This window comes from Pagrus major, chromosome 14 (genome assembly GCF_040436345.1).
Source record: "Pagrus major chromosome 14, Pma_NU_1.0".
Lineage (NCBI taxonomy): Eukaryota > Metazoa > Chordata > Actinopteri > Spariformes > Sparidae > Pagrus > Pagrus major.
The window spans coordinates 3,650,091-3,676,774 of record NC_133228.1 but is presented as its reverse complement, the minus strand read 5'-3'; the positions used below and the strand labels follow the sequence as shown (position 1 = coordinate 3,676,774).

At 39.6% G+C, this 26,684-nt stretch overlaps 1 protein-coding gene across 1 annotated transcript in view; it reads right to left on the bottom strand.

Moving 5' to 3' along the window:
• large1 (LARGE xylosyl- and glucuronyltransferase 1) overlaps positions 1–26,684 on the bottom strand; it is a 122,767-nt gene that overhangs the window by 43,676 nt on the left and 52,407 nt on the right. The window contains exons 4-6 of the mRNA XM_073480937.1: positions 24,033–24,115; positions 17,177–17,300; positions 16,783–16,954 (exon numbers count right to left, since the gene is read on the bottom strand). Coding sequence (XP_073337038.1) covers positions 16,783–16,954; positions 17,177–17,300; positions 24,033–24,115 — 379 coding nt within the window. The remainder of the gene's footprint in view (positions 1–16,782; positions 16,955–17,176; positions 17,301–24,032; positions 24,116–26,684) is intronic.

Sequence of the window (26,684 nt, the reverse complement as noted above, 5' to 3'; positions counted from 1 at the left end):
TAAATATACCATTAATTCTCAAATAAAAGCCTATATTCACATAAGTCATAAAGTCGCAAATAACTGGAGATGTGGACGGCAAAACAATCAAGGTTTGCTACACTGGCTTATGTGATAAATTCAGCATAACGTACATTTCCAAAGCACAAATTCCATTAAGACAGGAAACTCATGTCATCACACCAATATTTTCTAGAGCTGACTGATATATTGGCTGATATTAGTTTATCACAGACATATCAGTATCAGCATATGCCACCCAATAAATAACAACAAACTGCTGTAGAGACAATACAAACAGCACTAACAAGATTTTCTGATGTACTGCTCAAGTCACATCTTGGCACTATTCTATAACTGGGATTACTGCTTCACGGCTGTATGCCTCCACACACCAGTCAAGTTGCTTTTCCTGAGCTATGGCATTGAATAATGTTTTTGCAGAATATTATGTCACACAATTTGACTATTGACCTTTTGGATAACTTAACTTCATCATTTAATCCTGTTGGACATGGGTATGAATTTTTGTCAGAATTATCATGTTGTAGAATAATGACCAAAAATGTGTTTTGTGAGGTCACAGTGACCTTGACCTATGACCACCAAATTCTAACCAGGTCATCCTTGAATTTAAGTGGACCTTTGTGACAAATGTTAAGAACATTCCTCAATGCATTTCTAAGGGAATCCTGTTGGTTTTATCTCGAGATAAGGAGATAAGGAGTCTTGATCTCTAGCTAACTGGCTGGTTTGATTCCATATGGTTGGGATTGTGTGCAGACAGAAATTGAGGTCAGAGGGGATCAGCAGCAGACACTTTAGGGCCAACTGGTTCACACAGAGCAGGCAGAAACATAATCCCTTCATAAAGTGTTCTTTTATGTCTGAGTCAACGACAAACTGACAAAGAACTCTAACTGCCACCTCAAGAATGGCACACCGCTGCCATGAGAGAAGGCGCAAATTGAATTCAATACCCAGCTCATATGAATTTAAAGTTTTTGAGCCACTAGACAAAAGGTATAAAGAGGACAGAAGAGGAGGTGGAATGGAATTAAGAGGAGAGATCCTGGAGATGAAGTGACGAGAGGGGAAGGGATGTACGTGGGCTTCAGGGCGAGAGATTATGAAAGGCAAGCTGGGCAGAGATAAAGGTCGAGGAGATAGGCATTAGGGAGGAGATAGGAGCATGGAGAGTGGGCATGGTCATAGCGGTGGCAGTTTTAATGAAGGCTGTAAGGAAGATTAATGAGTGCTTATTGGAGCAGGCAGCAGAGAGCAGACAGCCCCCTTTAGAAAGGCTGCAAAACAAAGAACACAGATGTGCCATCAAGGTGATGACTGAGCGAGACAATTAGAGCTCAGAAACAAAACACTGCTACTTCTGGACAGACTTCACATGACTGTACTTTGGTTTGGGTTCATCAAAAAAGTGCCTGTTAATTCCGTTAATTCAACTTTGAATCCCCTTTTGTATATTCTATCCCACATTGTTATTAAGGTTAAACAATTCTGACTTGAATTAGGCAACAAACCTGTGTGATAATGTAAAGTTAATGACACTGTCATCATGTTAGATAAGTGCTGTATTTAACACCAGTAAAATCTATTCTGAATCATAGGCGATTTTTTATTGTTCTATTTCCCAAAGTCTTGGGCCCCCTCCTGAAGTCAGAAGGGGAGGGAAGCTCACAGGCTAGCTCCTGCTGACTGGGCCTCCACCCATGGGACCACCATTGGACTTTATTTCAGAAAAAAGAGACAAGCATTTTTTTGATCCTGTTTAAACTGTGCCATGAACTTCAGATATGGGTCATTCCATGCTGAGTAGTATTAATGTAGTTCTGCGTAGTATTAATGTAGCTCTGTGTAGTATTAATGAAGTTCTGTGTAGTATTAATGTAGTTCTGCATAGTATTAATGTAGTTCTGTGTAGTATTAATGTAGCTCTGTGTAGTATTAATGTAGTTCTGCATAGTATTAATGTAGTTCTGCATAGTATTAATGTAGTTCTGTGTAGTATTAATGTAGCTCTGTGTAGTATTAATGTAGTTCTGCGTAGTATTAATGTAGCTCTGCGTAGTATTAATGTAGCTCTGTGTAGTATTAATGTAGTTCTGCGTAGTATTAATGTAGCTCTGCGTAGTATTAATGTAGCTCTGCGTAGTATTAATGTAGTTCTGTGTAGTATTAATGTAGCTCTGCGTAGTATTAATGTAGCTCTGTGTAGTATTAATGTAGCTCTGTGTAGTATTAATGTAGTTCTGTGTAGTATTAATGTAGCTCTGCGTAGTATTAATGTAGCTCTGTGTAGTATTAATGTAGCTCTGTGTAGTATTAATGTAGTTCTGCATAGTATTAATGTAGTTCTGTGTAGTATTAATGTAGTTCTGTGTAGTATTTATGTTGCTCTGTGTAGTACTAATGTAGTTCTGTGTAGTACTAATGTAGTTCTGTGTAGTATTAATGTAGCTCTGTGTAGTATTTATGTTGCTCTGTGTAGTACTAATGTAGTTCTGTGTAGTATTAATGTAGCTCTGTGTCGTATTAATATACTTCTGTGTAGTATTTATTTTGCTCTGTGTAGTACTAATGTAGTTCTGTGTAGTATTAATGTAGCTCTGTGTAGTATTAATATACTTCTGTGTAGTATTAATGTAGCTCTAGTACTTTTCACTGACTGTAATATCACATTCAGTAGTTTTACTTCATCTATATATATATTTGTATTGTGTTGACTTCAAGATTTTCTATCTGTGTGATACCTATTGAGTCTGTTTTCCATTGGGTTCTGGACATTTGTAAGTTACATCTTGAAATGGTTTGGTTTGTTGCATATATGTGATGCCATTCATCAGATGCTGCACCAACTACATACTGTATATGTGGGCTCATCTCCTCACACAGCACTGGGTCTGGAACTGAACTCCTGGGGAGGGGCTGATCTCTCTCCTTTTGTGGAGTTGCTCAAGGTTAGAGGTGCTAAGATGTATGTGGGGACACTTATGAGCTGCTGTGTTAGAGTTCTCCCCAGAGAACCCAGGTCACTACCCACAAAAGCAATGACATGATTGACTATCAAATGTTACATTTTGTATGTTGTTTTTAAATGTGGGATACAAATTAAGTTCATTTCAGTTCTGTAAAGCTGCATTTAATGATATTTAGGGCCACTTGGGGGCAGCAAACTGGCTGAAAACACATTGTCTGACATTTGATCGCCTCATAAAGTGGCTGTTAATTTACACATCCATCAGACCGAGAGCAACATCATCAGCCTCCTGGGAAAAATATCTCTCTTTAGCTGCTAAGTGAATCACTATATTCACCAGCCTATTGGTATATTGTAACCTTCTTAGTCTGCTGTTTAGTTTTTTATTCACTGAAATCAGCCTCCAGCTGCTGCTGAAAATTCTGTTTATGAGAATGGAGTCAAAACAATGAGCTAAAAGAGGCCAAAATGCTCCAAAGAGCTGAGTGGAACTATGGAGTTGGTGATAATTTTCTGTGGATTTGTCACCATAAGCAACACATTTCACTGTACACACAGTCATTTCATATAATAATAATATAATGATAATAATAATTGAATACATTGAACAGAGTTTTAAACCAAAACAAAGCATTAAACACTTCTCCTTTCTAATCAGTATCATTGTTTATGAGTGTTTATGTCAAATTCAAACATCCACAATGACAAAAAGTGACTGTGAAGCCTCAACCATTGGCTTTCTCAAAAACAGTCAAATATTGACTTTCTAAGTCAGACAGCCATGACAGGCAAGAAAAAGAGAACAAAATCAATACAGCTTTACTCTGTTTCCAAAGAGAGGGAATAAAATGAATGGCTCTGGTTTAGAATAGTATGTAAAAGAACATATCCCATCAAAACAAGCTGGTTCTTCACACTGCTCTATATATTCAAACAAAGCTGTCAGCATAGCCACTGCATCAGCTCTTTTAAGCTTCAAAACAAATTAATTCCAATTACACTGTTTAGTTGCTATTGATCTTGTAATTAGCTGAGCAGCTATCTGGCCTGTGAGCCCCTGAAGGATTAAAGCCAATACCTGCTATTTAGCGATTACAGTCTGGTAAATATGTATTACAGAGTTGGACATAAAAGTATGTATGCATGTCCCACATAGCAAAGTCTACACACTGCAAACCTCAGGCCATCCACAATCTATTTTCCAGCATGCAGGCGGCTGAGGGCGGAATGAGTTCTTAAATTAGCTGTGGAGAGGTACCAGGAGATCAGTGGGTTTTTACTGCTGAGTCAGTGGTGCTGATACAAGTACAGATGAATGCTAAGGTCAGCAGACCCAACATATACTTTTTACAACACTGTTTCTGCACCACAATGGAGCACTGATTAACAACCTCATCAGGTGATATGTTCAACAAATGGCTACTGAGAAATCTAGTAAAGTGATTATATAACAACATGTTCATGTGGAGCTTGTTTTTACCATGCCAACATACAGTCATTTTAGGGTGATAGTGTGATGATATTGTGTTATTGTTTAACAAAATGACATTGTCCAAAGTCATGATTCCAAATAAACTGTAATTAAAAACTAAGAATGCAAATTAAAGTTTGTGTAACACATGTGATGACTTTCTGTCTGTATTGCAGTAAGGTTATGTTTTCACCTGTGTCAGTTTGTTGGTTGGTTTGTCAGCAGGATTACGCAAAAACTACTGAACAGATTACCACGAAACTTGGCCCAGGTTAGACCCCATTAACTTTTGGTGTATGCATGGATCTTGATGAAAAAATCAGGTGTATTTAGGTGGTTGGTATATATGAGTGAGTACAAAAGGGAACTGTGGAGGTATGCACTGTAATGAGTGCTTTTTCCAATTTCATGTTATTTTACATAATGTGATATTAAGCCGATACGATGATAGTTTTTCGTTGAAATTATGCTTGAAATAGTAGAACTGGACAGTTATGTATTCATAACATCAAACACTTAATTTTATCGGACGGACTGATATAACACTGGCTTCTACAGAACAAGTTGGATGATGGGTTGTTTGTACATTACTTTCGCCAAGCAAGCAAGTTTTTTCAAGTCCTTAACCTACAGGACTTTCTGACGGCTTGTATAATTGGTTGCAACACATCCTAATACCCAAACAACTGAAGAGTTCAATTCTCTAAATTTCCCAAAAAGACATATATCACTGTTTCCATAACAACACAGCCACTGCAGCGTATACAGCAGCAAATGTAGTAGACCTTCATTATTCTGCAGCAGTTTGGTTACATGTTGACTCAGAAACTAGTTGCTCAGGTTTAGGCAGACTTGGTTAGATTTAGAAATAAACATCATGGTTTCAGGTCAATTCACTATGATACTTCTGTCTGCTGTTACAAACATAACTACGTTACCTACGTAACTCACACTACGTAAGGGATGTTACTTCACTACTTTACAATGTTAAAATGACTCAGTGGTTGCTTTACATTGGCCACAAACAGCAGTCTCCTGAATGAAAGTCCTCTCCCTGTTAAAACATTGCACCATCCCTGACCCCGCCCTATACGGACATGTGACTCTTTATACTACTGCAGTTGTAATACCACATACAGCCGCTAGACAAACATAACTATAGGTTGTTTTGACCTGCTTGTTTTCTCTGAGTAAGGCACCATCGTTTCAGTGCCACAAACTAAGGAAATCCCAAGGAGCGAAAATGGGTCAGACATGTCTACTGTGACATTTGTCCTAGAGACAAACCGAATCATTTCAATTCAATTTTCAATTCAATAGTCTTTATTGGCATTACATTTTTATATGTGTTGCCAAAGCACCATTAGAATTATGAAAATCAGGGAGGGAAATGGTTAAACATTTAAGTGTACGGCCACCAGACAGGAAAATTCATATTGAACAATTCTGTTCAGTTTCTACACAACATTCTACTGAAAGGACACACTATTTCATGCATTTGCCCTGAACTTGGCCGTTGGATGTTAATTGAGCACTGTTTTAGAAGACAACACAGAGACACTGGGCTGAATTGTCTACATTACATCCTGCAGTGGCTCTGGATGCTGCACACTGAACACAAATGTCTAATGCAGAATCATTGCATAGGAAAATAAATTGTACTATATGACAGCTGTGAATTTCTATAATTCCCAAGTTAGAACACACCTATATCTGAAACAGGAGTGACATACTGTAAATTAATAAGTGATAGTAGATTTGATGGGTTTTCTTGTGAAAGACCACTACGGTGGGCTGTGACATGCTTTTCTGATCTGGCTCTGAGGTGAAAAATCTGATTCAAATCTTAGTAATAAGATGATCAAGTCCAAGGCTGACTTACTCATTATTCCTAATCTTTGCAAAAAGCACTTCAAGTATTGGGTAACAATGGTAATTGTAATGTTATGTTGTGTCACATATTTGGCTACAAACAGCCACAGGGCAACATATCTACTGTGAAAAAAGGCCTACTACATTTTGTGAATGAAGAAAAATGGCCACATAATTTTTCTTAGAAAAACCAACAGAGAAAATAACTTTAGCAGGAGTTAGCATAACGAGGCAAGTCAACATCACTGTCCCAGTGTCCTTGAACGCCAAGTGATCAGCTCAAAAGCATTTCTGTCAAATGAAGTTGAACTGATGAAAAAGAGAGAAATGACGTCTCATGCACTTAGAAGACTGCAATACACCTAAGTGTTCTTAATTCAAGGACAGGCAGTTGGTAGGTTGCACTGCCAAAGCATCATCTGCTATCAGTTCTGTTGATGGCGGGGAATTGAGGGCCGGGCATGATGTCATAATGTAGTGCAGGGTGTTGTCATGGTGACCCACTTATGTCGTTAGGGTGAATGCATTTTGCATATCGATTGCAGGAGCAGGACAGGTTTCAATTAGGTTGATTTTATGATCAGCTTTCTTTTTGATAAGGTGATAAGACCAGTATCCTGAAGAATCACACATTATACAACATTCATGCTCTGGAAATTCTCCCAGCAGATTTGGATAATTTAGAATAACACTATTTTATATCTACCTTCTAATAGCCACAGCGTCCAAGTGTTAAGTTTCATGGGAAAGGAGCTGAATGATACAATTTTCCTAATTCAACACATTTAAGACTCTCAACTCCCTGCTGATACCCTAGAGACAATCTACAGAGCTAACTCTCATCTGCAAAGCCTTCCACCATCACTCCCCTACACAGTCAATTTCTTATGTCCTTCCTCTTGTTTGTCTCTGCAGTATTTGTTGCTTACATTTTTAACATTTAGAAAAGCCAAGAGCTTACATCATGGCCAACAAGCAACTGACTTAATAGGTAAATATGTTATTTCTTTGTATTGGGTTGAACAGAAAGTAGGTTTTGGAGAAGCTGTGGAAGCTGAGCTATTTCACTGCTGCAGCCAACACAGCTGTTACTTAATGGTACCTTAGTCTTTCTAGTGTCAGTCTTTAGTGGCTCTGACCTCCATTTTCACAGAACAGCCCAGTGGTTGGCTCATGGTTAATCTACCTTGTCTGTCTGAGTAGGGTAAAGAAAAGGGAGCCACCACATGTTCCTGTAGCTTTAATGAGAGTGCTTACAGCTTTCTCTGCCTCAATAAAACCTTGCAACATTACCTGGGTACAGGCTGGAGAACTGTCTTCAGTCTTTAATTTCTAATATCTTAATGCTGCAGAGGCTGAAGTGTTAATTACACAATGACACAATATGAGTATTGGACAATCATGCAGAAAATTCTGTTTTCTTAGAGCCTTGAAGTTGGTTCTGTAGCAAAGCCCTAAAATTGTTAAAGCTAAAAGGACAGTATGACACCACCTCACATACCATCTTCTATTGCAGTCACTGGCATCTCCCTTGAATGGTTCAGGTCCTACCTCATTGGTCACACAGTTTGTTTAACACAACACATGTGGTGTTCCTCGGGGCTCTTTACTGGACCCCCTTCTATTTATTATTTTCCTCCTACCTCTTGGCCATACATTTAGAAATGTTGGCATTCATTTTGACTGCTACGCAGGGTTTTACTTTGGTGTCTGAGAATTCCACAGTACTTCCTTCCCCTCAGGTGTCAGAGTGTCATCCTCGACAGTACACTATCTCAACAATGTTACTCGGTCTGCATACGTTTGTCTATGAAATTAATTGTCTTCGCCCATCACTTACACTACACAGCACTGTCATCCTCATTCCCTCCCTGATTACATCCTGTATTGACTAACTCTATTCTATTTGTAAATTTCTAAATGTAAATAGCCATTAGTGAGTGAAAATGAAGAGAGGAAAAACCAGAGAATTTTTCAGCTCCCCCTCACACAGTGTACTGGATGCCTCTCAAGGGCTGTTTTTTTTACATGTTACTCTCCTGTAATGTGTGAGATATGTACATCTGTAGGATGTTCTTTTTTGTAGCGCGGGGATTGTTTTGCCCCGGGTTAAGACTCACAGGCCCACACTACATAAAAAAGTGGCTGCTGCTCCACTCCTTCCCTAGCCCATCAGTAGGAAGAAGCCCCTTTTGATTTTGAGCTTGTACTGCTGGGCAGTAATGGCATTTTAATATTTAGGTAATCCAAAGAAGTGGCATCAATCAGTCAGCACAGTCAACTGGTCTGATTTTTTTTTTTTCATGTTTCTTGTGTTTTCACTGTTTTACTGTACATCACTGAACACTGAGTTTATTTATTATCTGTGGCATCAGCAACCTTTCTTGGATGCTTCTTAGGTTTTTCCTCCATAGGCTCCACCATACTCCTAGTTGCTGCAGCCTACACCATCATCACCACCACCACCAATGGTTGCTTCCCCTTTCAGCTCTGGTAAACCAGCTATTGCTGGTCAACTTAGAATGCATCACTAACGGTGCGCCGGCGAGGGAAGGTTTAAAAACTTTGGTATACTGCAAAATACTACAGAGAGATTTACCTGGTGCAGCTAGGCCTAATGAGCACTGTGTAAATCCATTATTCGAGGGCTTGAATGTGACAGACGTTTATTTATATGTTAAACTCCTGCACTCAGTCCTTAAGGGGTAGCAGTATTGTAGTACAGGTACATGACTTCTCACTGAACAAGAAACTTTATGAAGAAAAACCTAAGTCACACCTGTGCAGTGGCAACGACAGCTTATGGCAAGGTACAGTATATCTTAGTGACCACTCTCAAATGAGTTTTGCCACCTGGGAAAGACCACTGTGATGGAAAAGCTTCTGTTTACGGGAGTGTTGCGCCTGAGGCTGCAGGATGCTATATGGGTTACACTCCCAGTGTCAGTGTGTGGGGCTGGTTCCAGCTCACCAGCTTTGTGGAAAGACTTCATCACACCAGTGATGGGCAATTATTGCTTATGTCAATCAAAATGATATCAAGCCAATTCCCTGTTTGCTGATAAGATTTTTCCCTGCGCTTGCCTATAACTCTTCTCTCTCTGCCTCAGTTTCTGTTGTCTCTCACATCAACACAGATTATTGAGGGCAAATGGTAGATAACAAAGATAAAACAATGAAAGTGGAAGCTGTAAGATAAACTGTAAAATGGGTTTCTTTGACGCAATTGTCAAAGTGTCATCTGCTCTTAAAGGGTGATATTTAACTGTGTGATCACACCAGTAGGTGTGAGGAACAGAAGTGGCTGGCAGCCTTTCATTTCAGTGAGCCTTGGTGATGAGAAGCAGCAGCAGTCACCACGGCAGCAGGAAGGACTGAACTGTCACTGCCCACAACGACGACTTCATTTCAAACTGAGGTTAAATTTAATTATTCAAAACATGCTGATGCAGCTCCCCATTTCAGTTAAGGATTTTACTTTCCTCCCACTGAAACTCTGTAGAAATGATTAGATGCAGAATCAGTTTCGCCAGTTTGAGTCATTGTTTTCCTATGAAAAATGTGCATGGAGCATCCAACACTTCAATGCAGCTCAAAAAGTATAGTCAGGTATTGCATTGAAACAAGATGACCAGCGTTACTCACATCACCTGTCAGTGGTGTTAATGCTGTGGCTGATCGGTGTATATCTTTAAGTGGTTAATGTGTGCATGTGGCTTTGGTTACACAGAAGCTGAACAGATGCTGTTTATTGAGTGGAGATAACAAAATGGGTCACGTTCAGCAAGATTATGAAGACAGCAGGTGTGGTAGAACTCCTTGCCCATGATTTATAAAACATTAATGATCAGAATGTGAATGGATTAAATAATGTATGTCTTTGTAGTGACAGTTGTCTGTAGGATGTCAGTTACAGTGGGAACCTGCCTGTGAAACTGTGTGGAGGTGTATGAATGTGAAACAGGTTGTTCCTGAGAAAGAAAACTAAGTGCTCACATGTGCATGTTAGTTAAATGTATGAATTAGTACACCAGAGTAGATGTACTGTAGAGAGAGCACCAAAAGCAGATGCATGTGTCTGCATGATAAACTCTATTCATGAATCTTATTTGGTTCAAACACTAGCTTCCTTCTTAAATAAAAGCCCTCTGTGCACGGTGACCTCTCAGACACATTGCATCAAGACCAGTGTTTACTATGCATAGAATGTATTTAATCAGTCCAAGCAAATAAATCTGGCCCCATATGAGTAGATTTTTTTTGTTTCTTACAAAAGTCAAAGTCACCTGCAGCTTTTTGTGGGACTGATTTGCTGTGCACAAACCCTCTTACTGACTGGCAACATTGGATGCTTGTGTAGTGCGTGGCAGCTGCGTTGCTGAGCTGCTGCAGCTCACTTGAGTGTTTTTGTCCACACAGGCTGCGTTGCTGCTGCACCACGGCTCCTGCCTGCCCGATCTGTTTACATGAAGTTTGCCTTTGATAATTATCAATAAGTATGATGACGTGATTTTCCTTTACCTTCATTGAAAGAGTGAGAAAGTGGGAGGGAGAAAGCGAAAGAAAAAGAGAGTTCACAGGAAAGAAACTGCCCCTCACCTGTTGTGTGTGTTCTCTTCATGACTGTGACATATTCTACACATACAGACATTTAAGCTGAAGTGAAACACTGGTATGATGTCCATATGTCTTCAGGTCTATTTTTGCCGAGAACCGCCAAGTGTCGCAGTAAAAGTAGGCGAGATCTGAAATCTCTAGATGACGCACAACTGCAGCTTCACTTGACATGTGTGAGACGCGCTAGTCGAGCCAGCAGTGTGGCTGCTCTAACCTGTTAACATGGACCAGTAGATGGTATACTACCATAGTATACTATTACCCTTATTAATACTCCTTATCTGTTCGGTTCTTTATCAATACTCTGATTGTTTTTTTTTGCAGAACAGGCATAGAATTGAATGTTTTAAATATAATTATATTGTTTCTAGAGCAGCAACAGAAATGTTTACAATCACTATAAACTCAATAATATCTCACTGGAAACAAACCTAATACATCAGTAAAATAAATTATATACTTGACATCAAACTGAGTGAGGTTTAGAAAGAATAAAGAACACAGACACTGCCTGCAGTCACCACAGGTAGGGAGAGGAGGGGCTGCTTTCTGGCAGGGTCTGTTTAATACCAGGTTTCAGTACCTCTCCCTAGTGGATAGAGTTTTCTCATTTGTCACTGAGGCAGCTCAGATGTCTAAGCTGACCTCAGTTTGGGACTTTGGCTGGGCCAATCACTCATCAATACCATCATTTTCCTAACACTAGAGTGGATGTTCTGATGTAAACAATTACAGACTTGTTTCCTCTTCCATTACTCTCTAAAACAACCAAGTGTGTGGTATTAATTCAACTCTCTACATATCTCCCCCAGAACAATATTCTTGATGCCACTAGTCTGCCATCAAAGCAGCTCAGTCAACTGAGGCTGCCCTCCTTGCCATCACAGAGGAACACTTTAAGAGCAGCCTCCTTTTCCTCGCATCGCAGACCATCCAAGACAGAATTCTTGGAGAGATATTGGAGATACAGTGGGATGCTGTGAGGAGGAGGCCATGACAGCAAAATACTTTTACCTTTAGATTTGGTCAAACAGCTCAAGTGGAGTTTGTCAGTGCCCAACAAAGACTGCAATTATTGTACAAAATTGTTGTACTGTGTAGGTTCTAGGTTTGACTGTGTGACTGAGAACAGGCTGTTCTAGAAATGAGTCGAGGTGAGTGTCAGTGTTTGAGGAATAAAAAAACCATGTCAGTACTGTCAAGAATGTGATGTAAGTGCAACATGAAAAATGTTAATAATAATGGATTTTGTGAATTCTATTATTATTCTTTGTCATTGTTGTATACAGTATGTATAATGTGAGCAGTATGTATAATAGGGTTGGGTACCTATCATATTTTAACTGATACTGATACCGATATCGGTACCTGTAATTCGATACTGGTACCTAACAGTACCTTTGTCAGTACTTTAATATCATAACAATGCACATTATATGTCAGTCAGTCTTTCTAGGTTTTATTTCAGTAGCCCCTTGCTAGAAATGCAAGACCATTTACCATTATACTGCATTTAAATCTGGGGAAAAAAATACTTTGAAGTAAACTGCTACATTTTGCATTTATTTAGAATAAATATAATAGATAACAGCAACATGTATATGTGCTGCCCTCTCCTGGCACACAATGTCTCCACTAGTGCTGGTTGTATTTTAAATTGATTAGGAATTTTGAGTTTGTGTTTTGACCCTTTGCCTCTCTCTATATATAAGCACTCAGGTACTGAAATTTGGAACAGACTGATTTTATGTGAACTAGTTCTTGGTAGAACCAACATAATTCTGTCTGAGTTTGGTACCCAACCATAATGTATAATGTGCTAAAGTGTCAGTGAGTTAGCTACTTTAGCCCCATTTGTCAATATTTGTTCACATTATAGCAAACTGGTACCATTAAAAGTAAGATATTAGCAGTTCTTGTTTGCAATGCAGAGAATAAAATTATCTTCTTAAAAAGTGTGGGTTACACTGGACCTCAAAATAATTAATCATATCAGATTTGACTGAACATGAATTGAATTCAAGAATGAGCAAAAATGGTGACACAAGTTGTGTCAATCAGGTGTAAGGGTTTTAAAGTACCATATCTGCTTCCATTGTCTGTGTGTCACAGCCTAGGCAGGTTTTGAAAAGTGTAAGGTGATGCAAGTAAACATATCCGAGATATATGTGTCTGTATATAGTTTTGCAGAAAAACAGCTGGTGAAGACAAATGGACCTGGGTTCTATACACAACCCCTGAGAGCTGTTTAAGAAAGAATGGGCTCAATTGCACGACAACACACGGTTCAATCTCCTCCCTACCTCTACATTAAACACCTGACCTCTGCCTGTCTGCCCTCTACTACCTGGTACACTTCCTCACAGGCCTCAAATTTGTCAAAGTGGCAAGGGTCGTGGATTGTATTCCCTGGAGGGCATAGTATATGGGAACAAAGCTAAAATGAAATATGAGGTCTTGAGTCAAGCTCTAATTTCCCTGGGGCTCCACACCTAACCCCAGAATATCTACTGATTAGAATTGGAGGGTTAACTCTAATAAATTCCAGACAGGCACCAGTAATTTCTGACAATGGATGGATAAATGGCATACGTCACCATATCTGAGTGGCTGTGGAGCCCTTCAGCAAAAACATACAGTCAGTGGTGAGGGAGGAAAAGTGGAACTCATTCAACATTTCACCTTTCCTGAGTGCTACCAGGGTCATATGGAGAACATAGGAGAGAGGCTGACAGAACAGGCCTGGAGGCAAGCAGCCAAATAATCCATAAAATAGACATAGCAATTAATTGACAATGTGACCAAGCCAGCTAAGAAATAAGGAGTCCATTCTGCCAACGATTACACAGATACAAACATGCCCTATCTGCAAGATTCTGTCAGACCACATTTAACATCCCAGGATTAGTGCCAACCAATATGGGTATGTCCGATTGATATATACTGAAATAATCATCCAAGAAAAGTAAAGAAAATCAGATTAGAATACTTTAAAAAATATATTGTAATAAGATTGATCCGAACACATTGTAAATTCTCAAACATTGTCATTTCTTTAGTTTAACTGCAGAGAGATCCTGGTCTTTATTGAAAACAGGCTTATACCAGATACAAGCCGTTTGTCTGAAAGCGTTTTGAAATGGTTTAGTTGACTGCGCACTAAGGTTGAGTGTTGAGGTGGCTGGACAGAGGGTCACATTAAAGCCTTCTAGCAGCTCACACCAAAACCCACCCTGACAACACCCATTGGTTTGTGGACTGCCGCTTTCAAGTTTTGGGTTCACGGCTGTTGCCATCTTGAGAGTCCATATTTGGACAAGTGGAGCTGGGGAGGATATCCTGACTGGATCTGAACGATGTGAACCCCGAGTACACGGCCATGGTTGTGATGCTGTAATCACAAGGTAGCCATGCCCTAAAAAATACCCTGCTCTATCATCTATTTAACTCTAAATGGGACCATAATTTACGAAGTGAACATCAAGCTGTATTCAAGAAGACTTGAAACAAGATGATTGAGACTATAAACTCATTAGGAAACTGTTTACTGTCAATTGAGAATCGAGTAAGAAGTCGGCTCATTTTCTCAAAAGCTTTACATACGATCAGACTCCTGCTGGCCATTAGAGAGAAAGCAGGTTTAAAGCACCTCCGCATGGCATATTTTATATGCATTTTTAATGGATAGTGACTTGTACGCGCAAACAAAAGAGAGGTGACTGGAATTAATGACAACAGTTTTTCTGTTAAAATAAAGGGTGCAGCTGAGTGGTGAGTAAGGCATGCTGAGTTTACGGCACTGGTAAACCTATCTTCTGCCAATGATTGTATCACCTGGCCCTTATTAGGAACTGACTTTTGCTAGTGCTGGCCACTTTCATTTGAGACTAGGCCATTATTAAAATACTGATCTTATTTCAGGATTTATAGCCATTTCTACCAAAGATATATTCCCTGGTGATCACAATTAATACATTTTGGTTGCCTTGGGCAGGACAGCACTTACTGCATCAATACATACCTTCTTTGAATAAATTTGCATCCTCTCATCCCTCATACGCTGCTGGCTTGTATGAGCTTGATAAGGTTAATGACTAGATGAAATTAGAGCTGTGCTGGTGGAATCATGACAGTGTCAGCTCTCTCAACCATCTTCATAAGCTTGTGTAGCAGCTGGTAATTTAAAGAAAGCTAAAGCTTGAGAGTAACATTTATTGAATGTGTCCGAGTGGACTGTTGTAATGCTTTAAACATGATGGTGGTAAACAGTAAAGCCATACTGGATAGCAAAGGGAGTGGGTGGTAGAGGTGCTGCATCGCATTCAACTGCTAATTAAGATTGATCCAAACCCCTGCTAGCTGCACTGCACTATAGGACAGCACTACCCATAAATCTTTGAAGTGACTCACCACTGCCTCCATCCCTCCTCCTGCCTACGTGCCTTCCTCAATCTTTATGCTTTCCTATTTTCCTTACCTCCCCTCTCATCTCTTCCCTACCTCCCATGATTATACTCACAGGACAGAGGACTGCTTGTCCTCTCTCATACTACTGAGGTCTGACTATGCTCAAAAGAAGTGTCACCACTTTTTCCCCCCATTTAAAATTGTATGGGTCTGTGTCCAGCAATATTTATAAGGGTCAGGTTATGCCTGAACAGAAGTAGCTCATGCAACATGTTGTCTGCCTGTGTTTGGAGGCAAAAGGGTTTATAGCTGTTTCCATCAGCCACGCTGAAAGGCAGAGTGAAAAGTCATATGACATATTTTCAGACAGTCTCTCCGGGAAAGCTTTCAGTATTGCACTCAGTTGTTTGTATGAAAAGTGCTACAAATGGTTACATAACAGTTGTGTAACAATTGTATAGTTGTGTATGCATTAGCCAGGTGTGCAAATGTGTGGAAGTAGCCAGGGTTTGATCTTCTCTTTCAATTTCAAGATAACTACTTTGTTACTTTTCACCAAGTAGAACTTTAAGGTGGGACTTTGTCATGTTCATTCATCCTGTCGAGAATACAAAAATATGAATAACACATTAGACGGACAGAGATTCTCTGCTTTATAGTTAGATTATCCCACATGGCATATTTGAGTGTTTTAAAAAAATGTGTTCAAAATTAAAGATCTTGATCAAAGTACACCCCGCCATTCAATGCAAGTTGCGACTCAAACAGCAATAATAAACAGCTGTAGGTGGTGGTTCATGAAAAGATGGAGAACTACTCCTCCAGGCTCATCACAGGAACACCACCTGTGTGAGACCCAGCTTCTATTCAGCTGATCCCAACCACGTATCGATTCAACAAGAACAATCCTACATGATGAGTCATGGTGGTGATTTTCTCCACATGAGCGATGAATCAGCCATTGCTGGAGAACGTGTGGGAACAGAAAAGATTACAAAGATCGACAGGCCCGCCTCTGGACAGAAGGCTGCTATGGTAGACCTTTTCTCTGACTCTGTACTGCTGTCATTGGGCAATGAAGGGGGAAATCATTCAAAGCCAGAGGGTTGCAACTAACAATAATCTTGATTCTGTACTGTTCATATTTCCAATCAATAGAATTGTTGATTGGTCTATAAAACAGAATATACACAAAAGAGAGAGAAATGCTGTGGGGTGTCCAGCAAGTATCTACATGCTGCTTTAAAAGCTTTCAGCAAGATTAAACTAAAGCTTTATGGGAAACAGTCATTTAAATTAAGCAAATTACAGATTTCACTACTTGTCACTGCCTTTACAAAGCTATATTAGACAATCCCATAATAAATATGCATGTACATACAGTGAAGTTGCACAGAGTTTGAAATAGGAAATCTGTTACCTTTGAATTTGTGGAAGACAGCCCAGAGTTCAGCGATGTCGGTGGCAAACGTGATATCTGTGTCCAGGACGATGACCCTCTGCAGGTCAGACGGCAGCGTCTTAGTGAGCACAAGCTTCATCAGGCCGTAGATTCCAGAGTAATGTTTGTTGGGGATCCATGACACCTCAGACTGAAACACCACATCAAAGCAGGGTTGAAATCATTTGCTGTTAAAGTGACTGAATTAAAAAGAAAATGGTTTACAAAGCTCCAAACCTCTCCATAGAATTATGGAGGGTGGAAGTCAGATCATTAGGCAGTGCAGTATAGTAAGTGTAGCTTAATGCAGCTCTGATTATTTTTAAGCAAAGATGGGAGTTGTTGAGGTGAAGAAGAGTTGTGTTTTCTTCACCTTCAGCTCATCTGCATCATAGAAGTTGACCCTGACGGCAGGAACCATCCAGGTATGAAACAGAGAGGACAGGATCTGCTGAGCGATGGAGTCTGTGATGAAATGGAAATGGAGTGGGTTCCGCCTGTGGACACACACACACACACAACCAAACTTTAAAATGCAGCAACAGGAGTTCTTTACTACAACTAGACAAAAAGGGCCAAAATGTCATACAGAAAAGTCAAGTATGTGAAATAGGGCTGAACAGTGTCTGGATTAAATGGGCATAATGTGTCCAAACATGTACCAAAAGCTGCCATTAAATGCCTGGTCAGATTTGTAGTTTCAGTTACTTATTGCTTGAACAGGTATTTTCTGATTGAAGTCATAATTTTGGTACTATGTGTGGGGCACGGTCACACATGTACAAAATTAACTGTGGCAATTATTTTTCTCCCGTTCACTTCCATTGTATGCGAGCGAAGGGGCAAATAAAACATCCAGATCTGGTGGCGAAGCAAATTCAAATCTTGGCTTAGCATGGAGTTCAACACTGGTGAACTGTGACCGACAAAGTTGTAGCCACAACCAAAAGCAAAGACGTGTGTGTGGCTGACCCATCAAATGGACTAAAAACCAGCAAACTGAGTTTAATCAGTCATTTGCCTGCTTTTGCATTTATGTGACCATGCCCTTATTCACTATTAGCTTTAAAATAGTCCTTTATGCATTGCTGGATAAGCAGCATGCTTCTTCTTCAACAAGAATGGAGTTAAAAAGGACCGCAGACTTGTGTGATGATCTGTCTGCAGCCTGTGTGTCTGTTTGTGTGTCTCTCTGTTTAGACACACACGACTAACAAATATGAGGAATAAATACACATAAACAAATAAATACATAACAACATAATCAACTGGTTTAATTACCTCCGCACAGGGAGAACAACTGCCTAAATGGTAAGTGCAGATCGCAAGCGTACGGGAGCTTGTGCTACAGCGAGCTCTGTCACAGACCAATCAGTTAAAATGGGTGTTGAAAGGAAGCAGGCAGCACTTTGGGGCTCTTTTGCCTCATGTGTGTCCTTAGTGTGGTGTAGAGAAGGCAGAAAACTGTTCTGCTGCTTGTGAAAGGTACAGGTACCCAAGAAAAAGTCACAGTATGTCCAAAAGTTTAGAAGTGCCGGCACTCCATACCGGGGAGTACTGGTCCACTTCAAGCGCTGATTTACATTCCTCAAAGTATGATTATCAATATTTTGTATCAGTTCCAAAACTCTATTATTAGGTATTTTACTGCCCACAGTAAATATCATTTTTTAAACAAGGCCCAATGTTAACTTGTAAAATTGATGTGCCACTTTATGATACCAAGTATGACACATTCTAATCTACTCCCATTTCTTGCTTTTGTTTTTGCTTTGATTTTAGAGAAGCAACATATTCTCAATGAAAATATATATACTGACATTTTACCAAAAACTGCAGGACCACCTACTCTACACCCACAGTTCCATCATCTCATGAAGACTGTGTGTTACGACTGAAAGCTCCAGATCAAGAGAGTAATTGGGCCTTGAGTAGAGATTGTTGGTTCAATTTTAAGTCATTTAAAGTGAATGTGTGTATGCAGTCAGCCTTCAGGCTGGTAAAGCAGACACAGCATAGTGAAGATGATTCATCAGACAGGACAACCAAAGCTTCATCCAGAGAAATCTGTATACTTTTTATTCAGCATTACCTCACACACATAGAAGAGGGGTGTGTGTGCAAAATAGGTATTCAAGACTTCCAAATCAGGTCAAGAGATAGTGACACTGAGCTGAGGATGTGAGCACCCTGGGGCGTCTTGTGCTGAATGGCTTTAGGAATGAATGTGTCAGCTGCACTTGTTCAATAAGTACTGGGGGCTGGAAGCTGTCAAAATGTATCGGAACTCATGTTCCATACAAGCTGTCAGCAGCAGCAGCGCAAATAGAAACGGTCTTCACATCCTCTGGACAAACAGCAACAAGCCTTTCACTGGATGCTTGGGATTATACCGATAAGGAAGCAAATATGTCAAGTACATCCTGATTATCAGAGCTCTGCTCACACTAATCGAATTATCTAATCTTCATGATGCAATATTAATATCTTGTTCCTGTAAGGACTTTCAGAGTAGACACTGATAAAGATTTATTGTGCTTCCATCTGCTCATAGAGCAGTGAAAGATTACCCTGAACCTGAGCTTTCACCTTCATGTAAAGAGGAAGTTACTTCCACCATGTGTAGAGCATGGATCCAATTTTTCTCTCACAATAACGATTCCTATACCGAAAGGCTGAATTCAATTCCAATTTTTACCCCTACCCCTTGTTTCCAAGTGCCCCCTTGCCCCTCACAACAGAGTTACAAGGGGTAGTGGTTGAAATCTCTCTCATAATCCTTGGTTTGCAGTGTGCCTCTGAAAAACCTCTGCCTGGAGGGCCATGTAGTCCTAACACTTGCTGATGACGACATGCTCGTCATTGCCTTCCAACACAATCCAACTTCCAACTATCAGCAGGGTGACATCATAACAAACAGATCATAATATCTAGGGCCAAAATGTTGTCAGTCAGAGCCTTCCAGAACAATCCAAATGATTCCTCAGCTAGTACTTCCTGTCCAGTTTATGTAACTTAAACCTCATGATTAAAGTTAGGGAAAGATCGCATTGTAATTATTCCGACAAATATTACATTTTCTATATGATGCACAATTAGTATGAATGATTATTTTTGCATCACAATTGTCATTTTCTCTAAAAAAAAAAACTATTGAAACATCTGGAGAACAAGATTTGTAGGTCAGGACATTATAATGCTGGTTGTCACTCAGTTTACCTTTATCAAAAAATTGCAGCTCCTGTGATTTGGTTAATGTAATTTCGATAATATTGGGATTAATTATGCAGCTCTAGTGGTCATGATTAAAAGAAACCAATGTTTGGCTGTTGAGATGAGAATCGTCTCCCCAGTGTCACACATGCTTAGTATGCCTAACCTTCCACCCATCTACTTTCTCCATTTTTGTATTTGAAAGAGGTCAGTTATCATGTACACAGCCCCAAAAGTCACTTGTGAGGAATACATACACATAGGTCATTTCAAGCTTTTAAACAGATGACTGGTGCTGTTGTTTTTCTGGTGACGACAGTCTGGGATTATCCCGACGGGGCAGCTACAGCTGCTGTTGGACAGATCAGAATGATGAGAAGCCCCACTGTCTGACTGACTGCAGCAGAAAGAGGCCATGCTTCAGCTGGGACAGCATCTTTCGCTCTCCATCTCTGAGGCAAGAGATGAACGGGCGGCTAACATTTGATTTACAGTGTCGGCTGAACAACATACCGCCGCTGAAAATGAACTGACAGTACAGTACAGTAACTATAGCATATATCAGATAAATCTTGTTTCACAGAAGAAATTATAGCAGCTTCGATATCTCATTACAAATCGACAATATAGGGAAGAAATACAGCTGGAGAGTTGGTTTGATAAAAGCTGCAGGTCAGTTTATCACAGGGTCAGGTGCTGTTTGGCAATCAATGTCCGAGCACATCCTTTCACGCATTCAGCAGAATGCCCCACACTATCAGATGACAGTCCAACAAGTTGACCTCTCAGGCATCTGCCTGCTCACATATTTGTCACTCAATGGCAAAACAACAGTGAGTCAACATTTAACATCCCCCCTGATTAAACATGGGCTGCTGCAGAGGTTAGCATATTAGCTATGCTGCTGGTGGCCTGTCCCCAACAAAAAAGGCCATTTCTGCCCAAACATCAACCTTCATTTGATGAATGAGGGGGAATCTGTAAACTCTACCCTGCTGAATGATTTATCATTTAGGTAGGTGCCATCTTTCATTCTTTAGACTGCTTTATACTTTGAGCACCATTCTGTGACCCTTATGTGAAAGAACAGTGACGCTGAGGTCTAATCTCCTCATACCTTATCATTCATCTAACACATTAACATTTCAAAATGTATTGTTATATATTGTAGAATTGCAGATAAAACCTAATTTCAAGTGGTACTACATATAGGTGGTGACTGAAAGAAGTTAACTGCAACTTCAGAAAACACATTAAGAGACGAAACACAAGCAAATTAAAAAAATATAATTATCAATTTTGACAACACATGTACAGCACAACAACTGAAGTCCTTCCAGAGGATCTAAACAGTGCTTAACATCACTCTAACTCTTGTTGTTCCCACGGTTTTCGTCTCAACTCCAATGATGAAATTATGGAAACCAGTCCATGTACCCTCAATGTATGTTTATGTTGTGGATTACTAACTGTGCCCACACCTCACGGTCATTTCAATGATTCTGTCACCACTGATGAACCTGGTGATAATCTCTGATAGACTGTAGTTTTCAAGCATTTTCTTTCAAATTCCACGAAATGTACTTTCATTTTCACAGACTGTGCACGTGCAAAGTAGAGAAACAGTGCAAAACAGGGCTGGGCACTATATTGATATTGTTATGGGACTGTTTATTTTGTTAAAGTACCAATAGTCATCTCCACACGCCATTGTCACAGTATTGATATTACAGTATTTGGCCAAAAGATCTGTGATATCTGAGATTTTGTCAGCCAGTCTTTACATTTATGAAGTGCTTTGAAGAGATTTAAAAATATCAAGATAAAAATTGTGTATCGTGATATAGCTTAAAAATATTGCGATACTATTTTAAGGCCATATCAGCCAGTCTTAGCACAACTTTTTTTTTCACAGGAAATCGAATGGATGATACACAGACCTGATATACATTACTTCATGAGTCACAGACCATGGCAACGACAAGCGTGTCCGAGCTGTGTTCTGCTTTGTGTATTTGCAACCTGTTTCAGCATCACCAAAAATCATTTCAGCCAAAAAACTGTTTCAGTGGGCTAACTGGTCCTGGGGACACGAAAAATGACACTTATTGTACATTTAGTTATATGTGTGGTTCACAATGTGTATGGTATTTTACTTCATGCCTTTGGTTGATTTGTTTAAAGTTTGGCATTTCAAGTCCTCCATACTCTGGGACTTTTAATTAACAATATTCTCAACCTAGTTGCCATGTATTTCTCTTCTGGGGATGTCAATTTAGGAGGAACATGACATTATACCACAGGAGAGAATAAGTCCAGCTGATTTCATCAGTATCTGTATTACATTTGTGTTCTGTTTTAAATGAATTGTGAGAAAAAGGGTTGTGATTTTCTATACAGATGGCTGCAGCTTATCTCAAAGAGTTACATCTTTACTTTGAAACAAGACCCTGTTACATTTTATTCTTATCTGAACCACTCACACACATAAGCAATTTATCAACATTACCAGTGGTCGCTCTCTGATTTTGTTATATGGTGCTATCAGGGAGAACATTTTTAACCTGATTGAAATCTCATGTTACTTCAGCCAGAATAAAACAATAGAAAGGAAATTTGCTGGCAATAAAAAAGAAAATCAATGAAACTGGCTGAAGGTGTGTCAGCCAGCAGCACTCACAAGTAAGTTTCTAACGGTTTAAAATGGAATTATCATTGCACTTATGATTAATTCACCTGAACCTCCGGAGCTAATTAAGAAGCGGTTCTGTGAGAAGCTGTGATGCTGAATACACACTGACTGACAACTAATGTATTCTCCTCCTCCAGCACAATAAAACAATCATAACTCATGTTTACATGAGACTAATGGCACAAGCAGAACATCAAGTGATGTTTCATGCTATTTAACAGTTAGGTGTTCAACTCATGAGAGTGCTGGTTTTGGTGCTTTTAAATCCTTCAGGTCTGAATGGAGATGTATTTTATCACAGGTTTTCTAATTTACTCAGAGTAGCTGTGCCTCTTTGAAAATAGGTGTTTCTGGAAGTGCTTAAAATACTTAAAATACACCCTTCTATTATAAAAAGTTGTTATAAAAAATGGTTCAGAACATCCACTAAAGAGGCATCTTTCATTTAGTGAACATAAGATTGTTTCCAAAATCCAAGTTGAAATTTTGCTGTCACTAAGAGTATATGGTATGTCCCGATATGAAACCTTTTTTTTTTTTTTTTGTATTATAATGTCAAAAAAAATTCTTGTTTACTGTTTGAGTGCACTGCTGTCATTTAAAGTTTACTATTAAACTCTAAAATATCCTGCCTCCCTCACATATTTTAGTCAGAAGTGTTTGATAACCCCATTTGAGGGAGCATTACAACCATCATATCGATATCGGAATTCTTTTGCTCCGTAAGATCGGCATTGATCGAGCTCTAGTGTGGATAAACCCCAAAACATCTGCAAATGTTAAATCCACATTATTGTATAACATAATACTGACTGGATGACTGAGCTGAACTTTCAGACACAAAGTCAAGGCTAGTCTTTGTTTGAGGTTAAACTCATTCAATGATAAAACATCTTCTTATGAATATGTATTATAAAATATTTTAAAGATGTTGGTTAGGCCCTCGGGGTGGGGGAATAAAACAGGAACGTGGGGGGGGGACAGGGAGAGGGTGAGATAAAGGTCAGGCACAGGGGGAGGAGTGTGGTGAGGGTTTGGAATAGAGGAAAGGTTTAAAGTGGAAGAGCCCCGACTACTCAAGTCAAGCCCACAACCTTACCATTGCCTATACATGTGATTGGGTACTGAATAATACTTTTGGTAAAAAGAAAAAAGAAATACTTTGTCTGTGACCATTTCACTGATATGCTTAACATTTGTATCACATATCATTGTGTGTTATGTTTCCTTCTTATCACTGAACACGTGTTGTATGTAAATGTAATTTCTGAGACCAGTTGTGTGTAAAAAGAATAAGTAAAAAAAAAAAAGAGCATTGCTGTACCTGTGGAAAAGGACAGATTTAACCAGCGTCACCACGTCTCGACTTGCGTTGTAACCTGCACACACGATGGCCACATGGATGGTCTGTGGAGATCATGAGGAGAGGGAAGTATTAGAGTGAAGTCTATAGATGAGAGAAATTCATTCTGCACGTCACTGGGGAGGAACATTTTTACAGATTTGAATTTGCTGAACAGAATTCTTGGATATATAACACAAAGTACTGCCTGCCTTTCAACAAAGAGTGCAGTGTTTATAGCAAATCATGCAGCGGAACATGAATTCATATCACAGTATCAAGGGAACATCAACATCAATCAGCAGCTTATGGTCTGTTGCCCTGCAGCCACACATCTTCAGTATTTTTTCCTCCAAACATTAACTCCTATCAAGTTAAAACGATGAGTTCACCCAAATATTGAGAATTTATTAATATCTGTTCACCCCCATACCAATGGAATGTCAAGTTTAGTTTCTTTGTCCACAAAATATTTCTGGAGTCTAAAAACAGTGTTGCAACTGAGGTAGCTGGGGATTAAAGGGGCACGATGTAGTTTTGGAGAAGAAACTCGTACTCAGAATTTTAATATCAAGTGAATAAACAAGCGGTTCTCAGAGGAAAATAAGGTCCCAGAACACTGTCTGTAGCTAGAAAGGTGGCAGGGTCCGCCACATATAAACAAAGTAAACAGTATAAACTGTGTTGTCTTTAAGGTCAGTTTGTTTATTCAGTCATGAAAACAAAGAGAGTTTGTTTATTTAGTTTGTTTAGGCAGAAACAAAATCAGTCAATAGCCATGTTTCCATGAAATGTCAAGCAAATTTTAAGCAAACCTTTGAAAGTTTGCAAAAACTAAAAAAAATACAGATGTGAATCTGGTGCATTTCCATAAACTGTTTTGAGCGAATGGACTAGGCTATGTAAAGAGTAATTTAGTTAGAGGATGACGCGATGTAGGGTACGTTACGTGTGGATGTGGATGTGGAACTAAACAGAGGCTATAGGTAAACCAGGAGACAAAATGGAGAGAGGTCTTCAGGAATTACAGTACTGTGGATAGGGCAGGTTGTAATTGTTCTTGAATGTCAGCTAGCATTGGCCATGTTGCATGCTGTCCAGATACGACGAAGAAAGGCAATGATTGTAATGCACGCAGCGAGGGCGATGAGACAACGACGCAGACAGCGGAAACAGCTGATCAGTCATGTGAGGTAATGTTCACTACGTCAGAGTTTATTCAGCAAATCTGTTTCATTCAAACATTTTGCATATTTATTCACAAAAGATAAAAGAACACCTCATGCGAGTGTACAAACTTTTTTGTGAATAAGAGCAAGTTTTTTCAAATTTTGCAGTTTCCATAAATTTCTGATGCAATATTCTTCAAAATGCTTTATGGAAACACAGCTAATGAAGGTCCAGGTCAAGCTGTTCAGGGAGCCATTTTATTCATCTAGTCCTCATTGGATTTCTTTTGTTGTTGTTTTCACATTTTAAAACAAGTCCCCAACTATTTCAGTTAGGGAGAATGCTGCAATGCTGTTTTTCTGTAAAGCTCCAGACGAAAAGCCAAAATGTTAGTAGTCTACAATTCAGATCTGCTTGTCTAACTGTTCATTAACACAACAGGTTTCCAGTGTGACTTATTTCTGCGTCATGTCTTGTTGCAGCATTGTGATGCGATCTTTTGGAAGCAGTAAAAAATGTCCCCCGTACAAGGATTCCACCATGTATGACCTTCTTATGTAAGCTGAAATGATAGTTATAGTTAGCTGATTTTTAACAGTATGTGAACATTATGCTGGGCTTCTCCCTCATAGCTCTGGGTTATGGCTCCAATTTTAGCTCCAAATGTCTCTCCCTGATACCAGCTTGACATGTCAAAACTCCATGTGCATTGTCTTTTCGCCTCTCAGAGCTACTACAGTAGTCTGCCTGCAGGGCTAAGGCCAGCTGGGCTAACACCCTAAATGAGAGTGGGTCATGTTCAACCATTGCTGGAAGGGTGCGACAGTCAGACTGCCGTCTCGAGATCCCCTCTTACGACCCTTAAGGAGCTCTGCTTTCCCTGCAGTCGGCTGGCTTCTGAACAGTGTCTTCCTGGAGCCAAGAACTGTGTGTGAGTGACGGCGATGTGGGAGGAAAGTAGGCGGTGATAAGAAGCCAACTGAGGGCATATCCATTCTCAGAGCACTACACACAAATCACACACCTGCCAGTGAGAAAGCACAAGGCGTGTGGCTGTGTGTAGGAGTATTGAACCTCCTGTTATTCTTGGTGCATCTTACTCTGAACTGTACAGGAAAATGGAAATGTATTATGAAGTTGATTTTTCCTACGCAGGGTATGTCTTAATATTATTTTTATTAAATGTTGCTGACTGTAAATTTACCAAATAACCTGTCATAACCTTTTGTATCTTTCTCCTAGGACAGGATGTTATCAGGAGCCTCCACTCCAGTGGCAACACAGGTCTATCTAAGAATCCCGAACACACACACACACACACACACACACACACACACACACACACACACACACACACACACAACTATACAGACTAATTAATAAATAATCATCAAGTCAGATTAATAAACTCTTCACAGTGAAGTGTTGAGGATGAGTTCAGGAGTCTGACAGCCTGAGGAGTGA